The 15,582-nt window shown below is 36.7% G+C and overlaps 1 protein-coding gene across 1 annotated transcript in view; it reads left to right on the top strand.

Annotated features, from left to right (window-relative positions):
- Nucleotides 1-15,582, top strand: part of LOC132142625 (F-box only protein 41-like) — a 53,869-nt gene that overhangs the window by 32,855 nt on the left and 5,432 nt on the right. Inside the window, exons 3-6 of the mRNA XM_059552629.1 lie at nt 3,296-3,503; nt 7,551-7,624; nt 11,074-11,426; nt 14,525-14,748. Of these exons, the coding sequence (XP_059408612.1) occupies nt 3,296-3,503; nt 7,551-7,624; nt 11,074-11,426; nt 14,525-14,748 (859 nt within the window). The remainder of the gene's footprint in view (nt 1-3,295; nt 3,504-7,550; nt 7,625-11,073; nt 11,427-14,524; nt 14,749-15,582) is intronic.

The raw sequence follows: 15,582 nt of genomic DNA, 5'->3' as shown, positions 1-15,582 counted from the left end.
TTTACATTATTTAAAAATTAAGGATAATTTTTGGCTTCATATTCTCGAGAAAAGGGGACCTTTTCCCATAGCGTAAGCTAGTTTACGCAGTACTCGTTCCCTCATCTCAGGGAACCGAGGTTACGTTAGTAACCGAGTACGTTTTTCTATTAAATTATGATTATCTTTTCTATTTAAATTGACATTTCTTTTAGATATTGATAGATTGTTATACTTGGAACTCGTGCAAACCAAAAGTAGGTAGGTTCCTATCATTTAACCTTAAAAGTGGTACTTAAAAGTATTATTATAATGCTTGCAAATGGACAAAAAAATTTGCTTTGGTACCATATATGGATATCAAATTCATCAACTTTTTTTTTTCATCAACAAAGTTTCCAACAACAAAAACAAATATTTTGAAAGTATTTTATACAAGTTAAGTAAATGTATGGTAGCTTGGAACATGCACTAATACCAAGTAGAACATAAAAACATAAAATACAGGTATTACGATAGGCGGCTCCCTGAAGTAAAGTGAAAAGTGAAAGTTGTGACATTTGCCAAGTTTGGTAACCCATACTTGGAATTGGTGCTCTGCATTTAACCCATCCAAGTGCACACACACAACAGTGAGAAGTGAACACACACCCGAAGCAGTGGGCAGCTATATATCCAGCGCCCAGGGAGCAAATGGGGGTTCAGTGCCTTGCTCAAGGGCACTTCAGCCATGGGTACTGAGGGTGGAAGAGAGCGCTGTTCATTCACAACCTCCCAACTACAACTCCTGCCAGCACCGAGACTCAAACTGGTGACCTTTGGGTAACTAGTCCAACACTCTGACCATTAAGGCACAGCTGCCCCTCAGTGTGGGTTTTTCCAGTCCATCCATGTGCACCCGTCTCAATCCAACTCATGTCAAATTTCATGACATCCCATGAAACTGCAAAAAGCAGTTCCTTTCAGCTGTGATGCAAAGGTGCAAGTCACATTTGCTGCGCTTCATGTGGACAATCCCCCTGCAGCCAGGGTATTTGCACTTCCCTTTCTTCTCCATGACAGGCCAACTCTGCACTCTTCCTATTGCCCTTTCCATAAAATATAGCTGTATTCATTTTCTGAAAAGAAGACATAATTTTGTTATTTATACATAAATACAACTATACTACAATAAACACTTCAAATCATTAAATAAATGTGATAATTTTATTGATGCTACTTTCTATAAAAAATCCCAATGGGGAAATATATTACTGCAATTCCACTGTGGTACAGTGTTGCCATATGGCAACGCACCTATTTTTCCATAGTGGTACAGAGTTGCCATATGGCAACCTTGATATTTTCTTAATTTACAGTAAAACTATGTTAGACAAAATTGATTTATGAATTAAAATATCTAATTTACTTACCAAAGATGTTGCAAAAAAATCCCCCTTGAGAAAAGATGTTTAGAAATTAGGTTAATAGAGCAATTTCTGGAGCACTTCAACAGGTGTCTTCTGTGTGAGGTTGACCATGGGAAAAGGAGTTTTGAGAGGACATTCAGTTGTCATGTGACTTAAAAACAGCACATCATTGGCTACCTTAAGGCCTACCCTTTTAATTCCCATAATGTGATATATCGTAGTTTTTTCAGAATAACAAGGAAATGAGTATAAATTAATTGTTGACAAAAAAATTCAGTTTTTCTTCTTTTTGTTAAAAATGTTGCTTTTTCCATGAAACACATTCAAGTGTTGATATAAAACAGATTGCATGAAGCTAGAAAAAAACAGGTTTTTTTAGGTGACATTAAACTTTTGTGAAAACGATAAAAAAAGTATATAACTGAAACTATTAAAACAGGAATTTGGGGCAGGATATATCAAACCGATTGTTGCTAAAAATTACTAGCATTTATTACCCAAAATTTGCATACACCCTTGCATACAACATGAGTCATCATTACTTTTTGTATTTTTCTTTATTTTTGTTTTTTTCAAGAGAATGAATACTATTTTAGTAAAAATGCATTTATGTGCATATGAATGTGTATACTCACATAGAGACAGTCTCTATGTAAACATAATCCACAATCCACAAAACTTCATTTTTGATTCCCTGGGGTCAAGCACACACTGGTCACAGTGTTACTCTCCCTTGAGAGGCCCCACACATTATGGGACGATAAACAGATTTATCAAGCTGACCGACGAAATTAGGTGCCAGCCCTTTAATTACTGAAAAGTCACTGCAGTTTAAGATAGTGAGCAGCAGAGGCAGATGTAATGTATGCGGCTGTGTGCATGGTATACCACACACTGAACACACGCCGCTCTTCCCTGCCTCCACATTACTGGGCCTGTAATTAGTTTACAGTGCTGATTGACTGTCATTCTCTCTGCTGTGAGTAAACAAAAACAATGTTGACCTTTACTACAGTAAGAATGCAGTCGAGTGACTAGAAAGCAGTCATTCAAGAAGTGATTACATGAGATACTGAAAAGCTGTTTTGAATTGAACAGTCCACACAAAAATAACAATTCCAACCAGTGCAGACTAGTCTGTTTGACAGTGATGATTTAATAGGGCCTGATCTTTATCATTGTTATTTACTTAGAGGGTATTTGAGATTACACAATTACATAAATGAAATTGAGATCACATTTACGCACATTAATTTTCCTAGTTTATTAAATGCTGCTTTTAATTTATGTGGATATTTAAGGCCTCTTCTTTTAGTACAGGGAGTGCTGCATTATTCACTATGGCCTTTGACATTGTTTGCAACCTTTGTTGATGAAATACTCGAGATGTCAGTATCTTGAAATATCATTTGTTGACGTACGAAAGTGAAAACTCCAACTGTGTGAGAATCTACTGTGAATGTGAGAGAAGCTTGGAATAACTGAGCTGATGGTGTCGAGGCGCACACCAGTGTTTATGTACAGAGACATTACCTACACGGAGATAACAGTTGTCATGCTTTCATTGGCTGTATGCACACTCCAGGGAATTGCAGAATGCTAGAGGAGATAAACAAGAATGAGAAAAGGGACAAACGGGAGGGAGAAATTGATATCAGATGCCCTTTTCCCATTTGTCGAGATGTGAGAGGTTTAAATTAGCATGTTCTGTAGACTTTAAGGTCTTAAAAAAGAAAATACCGTTTGTAGGAATACATCAGGTTTTTCTATATGTCACCCAATACCACCATATCTTAAGAATTACATGCTTAATTCTCTTTAACAAACTCCATACTTATTAAAAAATGGTCAAGAGCAACTGACAGTACTCACAGTAATTCTCATTTCTTTTTTTCCTCCTCACTCAGCGAGGTGGCCCATATCGACCAGTTTCTGCAGGAAACAGCTGCACGTGAAGCCAATGCTAAAGTGCGTCTTCAGCAGTTCATCGAGGAGCTGTTGGACCGGGCTGACCGTGCTGAGAAACAGCTCCAGATCATCAGCAGCTGTGCCACCACCCCCAACGGCAGCCTGGGACACTGCAGTCTCCAGGGATCCAAAGCCAATGGACAACAGGTACAATGACTGAGCGAAAGTGATGAAGGAGAACAAAACACTTTGGAGTGATGTACTAAGAGAAATCAGAAATTACACCTGTCTTTGTAGTCAGTTATGCAGTTTTGTGTAAAAAAAAAATATATATATATATATATATATATACATACATATATACATAATTGGAATCATTTACATGGCATAAATAAACCATTCTGTTTCGTCTTAAAAAGCTCTGCAGCTGATATATCCATTTTACAAAGTGTGGATTTCATTGTCTTGTATATCAGTGTAATGCATAACTAAATTTGAATAGGTATAAATGTTAGCTTTGCTCCTGTTCATACTGAGGTGCCTACAAAGGTATCATTTTAAGGCGTCAGTAGGTGACAAAAAAGGTGAGCTCAAGGTCATGATCCTGTTGAGAATAAAGGTGTGAGGTTTTCGCATTCACATTTTACTTTAACAAATGCCATTTTTTTAAATGTGCAGAATGTGAATTGTTTAATTACTGAACATTTACCAAGTTTAAATAAGTATGAATTTGACTGCCCTCTGGTAAACACTGAAAAGTTTGTAGTCAGTATTTTTTTGTTATTAATAATTTCATTAAGCAAGAATACATAAATACTGTTATTTTGCACTTTCTATTCATCAGAGATTACTGAAAAAATGCTTCACAGTTTCCTTATAAATATTTATATATATTAATATAAAGCAACAATGATAATAATAAATGTTTCTTCATTATATTAGAATCATTTCTGAAGGCAATGGCTGCGTCGGCATTATTTGTATTAGCATTATTAAAATGCATTTTTTTACAGTATAAATCTTTTACTTTATTTTCAGTCAAATAAATGCTGCTGCAGATGGAGCGGCATTTAATACACAGAGTCGTAGATTACTGACAAGCTATGCAATATCACGTTCATAATCGACGGCAAATGATCTGTGATTATAAACGTGATATTGCGTAGCTTGTCAGTGATCGTGGCTCTGTGTATTAAATTCTACTCCATCTGAAAGCACGTGATGGAGATTTACTACTAATCATAGAACCGGCTTTACTGATGAGATGTGCATGGTAATGGCATGCGATTTATCGTGCAGCTCTAGAAAAATTCAGTGTGTGCATGTATATGTGCATGGTTACTCACACTGCCTTTTTTAGGCTTCTTTTGACAGTGAATGGCACATTCAGGCAGCACCCTAACACCTCACACTCTGACATCATTGGGGGGTGGACCCCTTAATCACCATGGAAACAGCAATCTACATTTGTCATTTACTCATATAGTGTACTGCATACAGCACTGGTGACTCAGTTTGAGTTCACACACAGCCTGTGTTCCCAAATGCCAGCCACAGCCTTCCAGTCTCCTACTATCTGGAAAGGAAGTACATTCAGTGATGTCAGAAGAAGGGCAGAGTGTTTTAGAAGAATACACGCTGTGATTCAGGACATTTGGCCTAATTACAGCACAGACAGGCAATGTGCAGGAAAGTCAGTAAGAAAGAAAAAGATGGAGGTGCAGAATTATTGTTGTCATCTCAAGCATTTCCCACAATTCCAGCCAGTCTGTTATGCTGTCCACCACTAGTGAGATCAATGGTGCTGTTTTTCTTTCTTCAGGCACTAAGCCCAGTGTGTGTTTGTGAATGCGTGAGTGCCCTGTCAGCATTATGGCACCTTGCTTGGCCCATTTTTTTCTTGGGTGTATCACCTAACCAGCTAGAGCAGTGATTTAAAGGCACAGTTTTCTTATTTCCTTTGTGAGATCGTTATATAAGTCTAATACTTGCATCTGACAAATAAAAGTCATTAGTAGTTGGCTGATATGGTATTTCTACAGGATATGGGAAATCTACATCAGAACACATTTTTATACCATCTGAAGTGGGACTATATTAAGGATTTTACAGGGAAATCAATGTAGGCCAGGCTGTTTTCTCTCATATCAGAAAAAACGTATTTCATAAAAACAACAAAGACCCATATTTCCCTGCATTTTGGCATCTCAGAATTGCAAATAAGCTCTTAAATACAATTTTAATTAAAATAATCTTCAAGAATCGGCTAAAACCCCATCTCTTCCATCTTTATTTGACCCTCTAACTCTAGCACTCTCTATTCTAATTCTATTGTTAAAAAACAAAACTTGCCCCTTTTAGACTTGCACTCTTTGTTTACTAACTGCTTGTTTTCTTAAATAAAAAAACTAGCTTCTCTAATGTTTTTGTATTCTATCTATTCTTTTTGTAGTCCATCTGTTTTCTTTTTATTTATGTACTGTGTTAAGCTAACTGAGACTTATAATTATAATTGCTCTCTTGTTGTTTTTGATTGTCCTCATTTGTAAGTCGTTTTGGATAAAAGCGTCTGCTAAATGATTAAATGTAAATGTGAATAAAACTTACATAGATTAGGATTATTATAGTTAACTAAAACAAAACCAACTCAAATAAAACCATTCCATTTTGTTACTTGAAATAAAATAAAGATAAAATAAAGGTATTTTATTTCAACAATTCTCATGTTTTCTTTTTTATTTCCTTTTTTTAGTTGAAGTACTTACATGATTACAACAAAATAAACGAAAACAACGACAACTATATAAACATAAAAATACAATAAAATTACTGATACTTTAAAATTAAAGGGATACTCTCCTCCAAAATGAACATTTTGCTGATAATTTCATTTTGGGGTGGAGTATCCATTTAAAGTGAAAACACTCTAAATAAAAATAAATAAAATAAATTTCAGTATTAACTTAAATTATTATAGGATATCAATGATACAAAAATAGCACTGGTGTAGATTTGCTGAAATGAAATAAACTCAATTTTACACAATATTTGAAAACACAGAAAGTATAAAATATGCATTATCCTTTGATAGGGCTTTGAGCAGATTTGTTAAACTGGCACAATCAGTCAATTTGGTGCAACTTTGCCTATTATTTGGCCTGGTAGAGTCTTTCAGCAAGACACATTAACACAGGTTGCACCAAGGGGATTGTCCATGTAATAAGTGTACGGTTAGCAGCCAAATGACAAATGAGTTATTGGTAAGATGAGTAATCAGTGATGCAAAGCAACCTGCTGTCTCGTTGGCTGTGCTGTTATTTTAGACTCAGGGAGTTTTGAAACATTACTGTCAGTGTTGATCCAGACATAACCTACTTCTCATGAAGCATGAATAGTGACGTGATCTCATCAATGTTCTGACGAAAATGTGACATGTTACTGCAAGTGCTGTATGGACCCTTTTCAAGACACATCAGCTTCGTAAATCCTCTAAAGTTTTTTTGTATTTTGATATATATATATATATATATACATTTATAACACCATACTTTGTATTATATTACCTTTGCGTCAAATAAAAAAAAAAAAACGAGTTAACGCTGATGCGAGAGTGTTTGCTGTTATCAGTCTCTCTTGATTTTTTGCCTTTTTTTGAAAGTCATGAAAACATTATCATGGAGCTCTTCTTTTGAAAGTGAAAAAGTGAAAGTGAAAAAAGTGAAAGTGACGTGACATTCAGCCAAGTATGGTGACCCATACTCAGAATTTGTGCTCTGCATTTAACCCATCCGAAATGCACACACACAGAGCAGTGAACACACACACACACACACTGTGAGCACACACCCGGAGCAGTGGGCAGCCATTTATGCTGCGGCGCCCAGGGAGCAGTTGGGGGTTCGATGCCTTGCTCAAGGGCACCTAAGTCGTGGTATTTTTGCTATTTTGTCCCTTTTGCTATTTGAGCAAATGGGAATATATTTATGGTAGCCTCCCATTCATTATTATGTAGAAGTTTACCCAACTATGACAACTGCTGCTGCTGAGAAACACGAAAATGTGAAATGGTCAATTTCTCTAGTCTGGATCATGTTTGAACAATTATTGTCCTAGTTTTCTACATTACCTGTTAATCTGCTTTGATTCTATTTGCCTGCTAATGTTGAGCTACAGTATCTCAGTTGTGTTCAGTGAAATGGCATCTTTCTCACTCTCTCACACACACAGCTGGATTTCTCTCTCTTTCTCTCATAGAGAAATTCCAGTATCTCTGGGGCATCGAGGGGCATGTACCAAGTGTCCGATCGACGTTCCTCCCCCAGCACTGCGTAAGTCTCATCATAGCTGAATTCTGCATTCTGAATTCTTTAACAGATCGTTTAAATGATTTGTTTTGTTCCTGATTGAATTAACCTGCTTGAACAAATTGGTTGAATGACTGATTCAGTGACTCACTAATAAAGATACCATAATATCTCTTTTACAGGATGCTGAAAGTGTAGTTTTTCTTCGGACTTTGAAGTATTAAAGTTAAAATTTAGCCATCAGAATTATGCAGTTTTATCTCAAGTATGGCAGAGCAGCATGTTTATGTCTTTTATCTGTTAAGAGAGGTGGGTATGTTGGAGTCAGCCTGGTGTGGATGTGTCTAGGGAAAATCGCTAGATTGTTGCTAGATTGGGTTAAACCAGTCTGTAATCTCTCAGCCATGCAGAAGATATGCGGAAAGAGTCCTGTTGCACACAGACACACACACACACACACACACACACATAAACGCATTGCTGTGTGTGGCAAAGCTAAAGTGCCTAAAAGCACAAGGCCAAAAACTACCATTGCCCAAGGCTCTTGAAAGATAGTGCTGAACACTTCTTGTGTGTGCACTGAGAGCATGTGTGTCAGGTCAGGTCAGGTCAGGTTTTGCCTACATAGTGGAGACCAAATGCCCAAATTCAGTAAAACCTAAATTCTGGACCGAATTGATGATAGAATTCTATTTAAACTACAGTATCCTTTTAATAAACAAATGCAATAATATCTTAATGGAAATAAAGATGTGTGTGTGTGTGAGAGAAAGAGGCAATTCCGTTTTTTGTTTTATTTTTAGATCTTCTTCTTCATATGCGATTTCACCTAACATACCATAACCTTTCTGTGACAGCTCTTTTAACAAGGTTCTGATCTGTGAATGAGACATCACTATCCATCTGTTGTGTGTGTGCATCTACGCATGGGCCATATCAAACCATTTGGTGCACTGATGGGAAGGAAGGAGCAGTGTGCGTTTGCCTGGAGTCTGCTGTCCCTAAATTGACATCACAGACTCCACAGGTCTTCCTCATGAATCAGACGAGAGAGGCTTGAAACACTGCTGTTCCTTTATTATGACATAACCACCATCATATATCAATTATTAATACATGAAATAAAGAAGTGGCATATATAATACTGTTAAAAATATGGGAACAATATGAAATGAACACTTTTATTTGGCAAGAATGCAATAAATTGATCAAAAGTAACAGCAAAAACGTTTATAATGTTACAAAAGGGTTGTTTCAAATCAATACTGTTCTTTTGCACTTTCTATTCATCAAAGAATTCTGAAAAAAAAAATATCACAGTTTTCACAAAAATTGTGGACAGCTGTTTTCAGCCGATAATAATAATACATTTCTGAAGGATCTTGTGACACTGAAGTCTTGAGTAATGGCTGCCGAAGGTCCACAGCAGTCCATTTAGCAAAAGAGTTTGTAAATCTGTCTGAGGAACACGTTGTGGAAGCCATTGCTTCCATATTCAGCATCAAATGAAAATTACAAATAGATAGATCTTACATGTAAGTTGTGCTGAAACATTGCAAAATCTCTATAATACTATAAAGAAACCAGACTTATCCTCAAATAAGTTCAAATTTTTCTTGCAGATGTCATTATTTGTTTACTGTCAGTTTGCATGAACATTTTCATATAATTTCTTTTTAGTCATTACGTGTTATGTTTAAAATGGCTTTTGATATCTCTGCTTTAGCCAGCCACTAAAAACTAATGACTGCAGTAGCACATTACCTCTTTAAATCTCAGTGTTGGCGTTTGAACTGTAACATCTGGAGAATTACTAAATGTCTGGCTGGAATCCCCAGTGGAAATTCGGTCCCTGCTAAGCTTTGGAGGAGAACATTCCTTACCCATAATCCCATGCAAATGCCCTAACTGTTGCCTGAATTGATTGGTTTCACTTGTAATAGTTAACGAAATGCCTTGCATAGTGGAAGAGTTCAAAAGTATCTTATCCATTAAAACTGAAGCCCATAAGATTGGATGCAACTATTTGAGTCTTTTGTAAAATTACAGTTACATAATTATTGAAGATGCAAAAAGGAATCAGGAATAATGCATTCACATGTCTACATTTGGTTAGTCCAATTGTGTCACAGCATCCTCAGATCAATTGCTTTAAATTGCTTTTTTTATACTGCAGTCGTATGCTGATTACCAGCTGCTGAATCCACATAAATACTGTATATACATATAGGCTATGTGTTAAATATTTATGCATTTAATTTGACAACCACTGTAACCTAGACTCGTTTTTTTAATATATAGAGCTACTGAGTACTTAAAGAGTCAGTACTGACACTAGTGCATAATAAAAAGTTTATGATACTCCTACAAGTTTTGCTTTAGTGTTGTTTAGTGTTCTGAGCTCAGTGGTAAGAAGAATCTTCTGAGCAGAAAACAACTGAAAGCCACTCTTGCATTTGCAATTAAGGAAATTACCCATTACTCATTCAGGCTTAAACATAATATTTGCAAGATTAATCTTTGTAAGTTATTAATCTTTCTTCCAACAAAGTGAGCTAGCAGAGTCTCTTTTTTTCTGAATTAGTGGGTGTGTGTGTCTGTGTGTATTATAGGAAGTCTGTCTAGACAGATCTGATCGTATTTCCTGGTAAACTCTGTTCTTTTTACACAGTTCTTTTAACACAAACCCTGTATCCAAAGCAGTTGTTTTCAGCTGGTGGTGCTTGATCCAGAAAATGGGTGGCAAGATATTTCTATAGGCTCATGGAATGCAAATAAGACAATGCAACTACTCGTATAATTGTGCATTATTAGGCTAGCAAAATAAATAGGCAGTTAGTAGAAGCTAGACTAATCAAGAAAATGCTATGCTAACTTGTTGTGACATATATTATTATTTTAGTATTATATATTCTATCATAGTATTCATTGGATCTGAGAAGTTATGACCACATATATTGTGGCTACAGTATAAAGTGTCTATTTTTATAGATTATGCTTTACTGTTTATATCGTGAAGTGTAAATATATCTTTATTGTGAAATTAGAAATAGATTTTGGTCAACTTCCCCACTCCTTTTTATGTGCTTTTCACATTTTATATATATATATATATTATTTCAGTTAGTTGTTAGGGCAACATTGCCAACTGAAAGGTAAATAAAAAGCTCCAGACTATATTTAAAGAATTTGGTGAATTATTTGAATGATTAATTATTTTTAAAATGTAAGTAATTAAGATTACAAATTGAGATACATTTAGTGTTTTGTGTGAATAACTTCTGCATATTTTTGGGCCTACATTTCATGGTAAAATTAATGGATTTTGCAGTATTTTATTTGAGTGATTATTTGCATGTTAAACAATTATGTCAGTAGATGTCCAGTAATTCCTTTAATAAATGACTGCAGATAAACCACAGTATTGTCCCGGTGTTTTTCTCCATGCTTCCCTATGTGCTCTTCCTAAACAGCGCATCAAGACGAGGGAAGACTGTGTCCCAGGGTTCAGGAGGTTATGACAGTGACAGTGTGGACCTCCATGCTCTGGAGGACTGCCCTGATGCTCAATACTACCACGTCCAGTGCCGGCTCGGAGAAGGAGGTGGAGGGTATGAAAGGGCTGCTGCTTCTCGCAGCTGGGGTCTCCGCAAACAGGCCATCCAGAACTGGCAGCGCCGGCCGTACCGGAATAGCACAGAGGGAGAGGAGGGCGACGTGTCTGACGTAGGATCCCGCACCACCGAGTCCGAGGCTGAGATGTGGGAGCAAGACAGGAGAGAAAGCCAGCACAGGGGGAACCGTGGAGGATACAGACTAGCTACAGGTGTGTCATTGACTTGCGTGGGTAGAACGAGCGAAGAATTTGTCCTTGGGTTTATTTTGTATTTCTAAATGTTCATGGAAGAACATGGTTCATTTCCCAAGGAACACAATTTCAAAGGCATAAATGTAAATGCCATTTTTGGCTTGTCGGTCACAATCTGGGGCAGGCGGGAAAGAGCAGGTCTGTAGCAAATGCTGCGCTGGTTTCAAATGTCATTTTGCAATATTTAAGTTTGTGTGTTATGAGTTTGTTGACCACTTTGTCATGCCAGAGGCCACAGTACCCACTCTCCAAATAATGGTGGTATAGTCGGGTCAGAGGACCAGGACGCCGGCTGAGGAAAATTAGGTCACATGAAGGCAACTGCTGCCAGGATCACAGGCCAGAGAGCAGTAGAGAGCGTGTGTCATAAAGCCATGAGCAATGAGCACAGTTTTCCACCTACTGACTCCAGGTCATTGTGGGAAGAGCAAAATGAGTAACCAACAGTCTATTATATGCTCTCATACAAAAATCATACCATATACAGTGTGACTTAAGGCCATGATATCTTTACTGTATGTATTTCATTAATGTTGATTAAGGCTCATTTGCACTGTACAACCCTTATTCCGGAAAAGTTGGGATGTTTTTTAAATTTTAATAAAATGAAAACTAAAGGAATTTCAAATCACATGAGCCAATATTTTATTCACAATAGAACATAGATAACGTAGCAAATGTTTAAACTGAGAAATTTTACACTTTTATCCACTTAATTAGCTCATTTAAAATTTAATGCCTGCTACAGGTCTCAAAAAAGTTGGCACGGGGGCAACAAATGGCTAAAAAAGCAAGCAATTTTGAAAAGATTCAGCTGGGAGAACATCTAGTGATTAATTAAGTTAATTGATATCAGGTCTGTAACATGATTAGCTATAAAAGCTTTGTCTTAGAGAAGCAGAGTCTCTCAGAAGTAAAGATGGGCAGAGGCTCTCCAATCTGTGAAAGACTGCGTAAAAAAATTGTGGAAAACTTTAAAAACAATGTTCCTCAACGTCAAATTGCAAAGGCTTTGCAAATCTCATCATCTACAGTGCATAACATCATCAAAAGATTCAGAGAAACTGGAGAAATCTCTGTGCGTAAGGGACAAGGCCGGAGACCTTTATTGGATGCCCGTGGTCTTCGGGCTCTCAGACGACACTGCATCACTCATCGGCATGATTGTGTCAATGACATTACTGAATGGGCCCAGGAATACTTTCAGAAACCACTGTCGGTAAACACAATTTCGCTGTGCCATCAGCAGATGCCAACTAAAGCTCTATCATTCAAAAAGGAAGCCATATGTGAACATGGTCCAGAAGCGCCGTCGTGTCCTGTGGGCCAAGGCTCATTTAAAATGGACTATTTCAAAGTGGAATAGTGTTTTATAGTCAGACGAGTCCAAATTTGACATTCTTGTTGGAAATCACAGACGCCGTGTCCTCCGGGCTAAAGAGGAGGGAGACCTTCCAGCATGTTATCAGCGTTCAGTTCAAAAGCCAGCATCTCTGATGGTATGGGGGTGCATAAGTGCATACGGTATGGGCAGCTTGCATGTTTTGGAAGGCTCTGTGAATGCTGAAAGGTATATAAAGGTTTTAGAGCAACATATGCTTCCCTCCAAACAACGTCTTTTTCAGGGAAGGCCTTGTTTATTTCAGCAGGACAATGCAAAACCACATACTGCAGCTATAACAACAGCATGGCTTCGTCGTAGAAGAGTCCGGGTGCTAACCTGGCCTGCCTGCAGTCCAGATCTTTCACCTATAGAGAACATTTGGCGCATCATTAAACGAAAAATACGTCAAAGACGACCACGAACTCTTCAGCAGCTGGAAATCTATATAAGGCAAGAATGGGACCAAATTCCAACAGCAAAACTCCAGCAACTCATAGCCTCAATGCCCAGACGTCTTCAAACTGTTTTGAAAAGAAAAGGAGATGCTACACCATGGTAAACATGCCCCGTCCCAACTATTTTGAGACCTGTAGCAGAAATCAAAATTGAAATGAGCTCATTTTGTGCATAAAATTGTAAACTTTCTCAGTTTAAACATTTGCTATGTTATCTATGTTCTATTGTGAATAAAATATTGGCTCATGTGATTTGAAAGTCTTTAAGTTTTCATTTTATTAAAATTTAAAAAACGTCCCAACTTTTCCGGAATTCGGGTTGTAGATTGTCAACTCTCCATTGTTCGCCTGTCAAATTCTGTGGACATTTTTTTTACCAACCTTTGTAGGGGGCAGCAGTGGACCTGCTCACATCTTACTGAAAAAAGGTATTGAGGAAAAATAAATGCATGATTGTTTCCTAACATTACAGAAGCCATCATGAGAACCTATATTTGAATGATACATATGCCTTCCATGTCAAAGTGTCAGCCTCAAAAAGTATTTGGAAGTTGGTGTAAAATCCATTGGAGAGATAAAGGGGATGTATTCTGTGAATTTAAGTGCATACTTGTTTCTAGCAGATGTGAATGCAATTAAAAAATAAATTATTGTTTTATGTATATATTATTATTGTTATTATTTATTATTATTTTTGCACATTTTTATTCGTAGTTTATTTTTACATATTTGGATAAAAAAAAAAATTTTTTAGTACAAACATAATTTAATAATTTTTATTTCACAAATTAATTAATTCATATTAAATAATTATTGGTGAGCATTAATTAAATACGTATTACCATGACCTTTTTTATTCTTTTATTCTTATTCTTTAGTTAATTAAATCTAAAATTGTGTAAATTAAGAAATGAACGGATTCGAAGCAAATCGTGTATGACTCGAGTAAACCTAGAATCTGTCAAACTGGAGCTGTGAGATAGAAATGGCCTGCTGCGTGCATGATTTGGAAGATGTTCAGAACCTGTAGGAGGCAGTGAGAAGAGCAAACAGACTGATAGCTGTTCTTTTTATTTGAGTGAGGCGCCACCATATGAACATAAATGGTAAAGCAGCCAGTAAAAGGATAAAAAATTAACTCACCCATGTTCAGTGTGCTGAAGGACTTCTCTTTGAGATACAGCTCTTCTTTTTTGTGTCGGCAGGTCGTTCTGAAGGGGTATACAAGCCTTGTCGCCACGAGAAAAGCCCCTCTAAATTGAACGAGGTGATCAGTCCTGAGGTGCTGAAGATACGTGCCGCTCTCTTCTGCATCTTTACCTACCTGGATATGAAGACACTCCTGCGGGCGGCTGAGGTGTGCCGAGATTGGAAGTTTGTGGCTCGTCACCCGGCAGTGTGGACCAGAGTGCTGCTGGAGAACGCTCGCATCTCCTCAAAGGTTTTAACACAAACACTTTTACAATAGTACTTCTGTTCAGTTTAAGAACTGACTGATTTCAGAATATATTTCTCTTTTAATTTCTCCATAGCCTTTTCGGTGAATGAAATCAAATCAGCCTGGAATTGTATTTTTCTGTATTGTTTTGCTCTAACACTACAACATGACATAAGTATTTATATCATATTACCCAGAATTACTGTCTTGAACATGTCAAACATTATCACAGTTTAAATGGCAGAACTGCTTTTGGATTAAGCCTTCATTAGACTATAACTCAAAACTAAAAGGGTCATTCCTGTTATGCAGTAACTTCTGAGCTGATTGTTATCTTAATAATAATAATAATAATAATAATAATAATTTATAATAATAATATGCTTGTGCTGTATTTTAGTAAACAATTTGAAAAGAACTGTAGTTGTCCATTGCTCAAAAAAATGAGAAATAGTAGACAAAAGGGTTTATATTCGTAATAAGTTAATTTGTGATATTTTATAAATAATAAGTAATGATATCCCTTCCTAGACTTAGAGGATGATATCTTTTTTATCTTATTATTTTATTGTTATTATTATAATATTTATTTAGGAAAAGTAGATAGGATAGAAAGTTATATTAGGGGCACAGGGAAAAAATATGTAATGTCTATTAGTTAATAGACAAATTAATATATAATATAATATATTTATGATGTGTATACATGATGCAGAGAGCAAAATGTACTGCATTGTACTGCTGACCCGCAAGACATTCAACAGTTCTGAATGAGATGTGAAACGGTGTAGCATTAATTATCTGCTGCCCACGTATTTCGTAAACCTGAAAAAGGCC

The sequence above is a fragment of the Carassius carassius genome, chromosome 6 (genome assembly GCF_963082965.1).
Source record: "Carassius carassius chromosome 6, fCarCar2.1, whole genome shotgun sequence".
NCBI classification, from domain to species: Eukaryota; Metazoa; Chordata; class Actinopteri; order Cypriniformes; family Cyprinidae; genus Carassius; species Carassius carassius.
The sequence above is the reverse complement of the archived record's forward strand: the minus strand, read 5'-3'. Positions and strand labels throughout refer to the sequence as shown.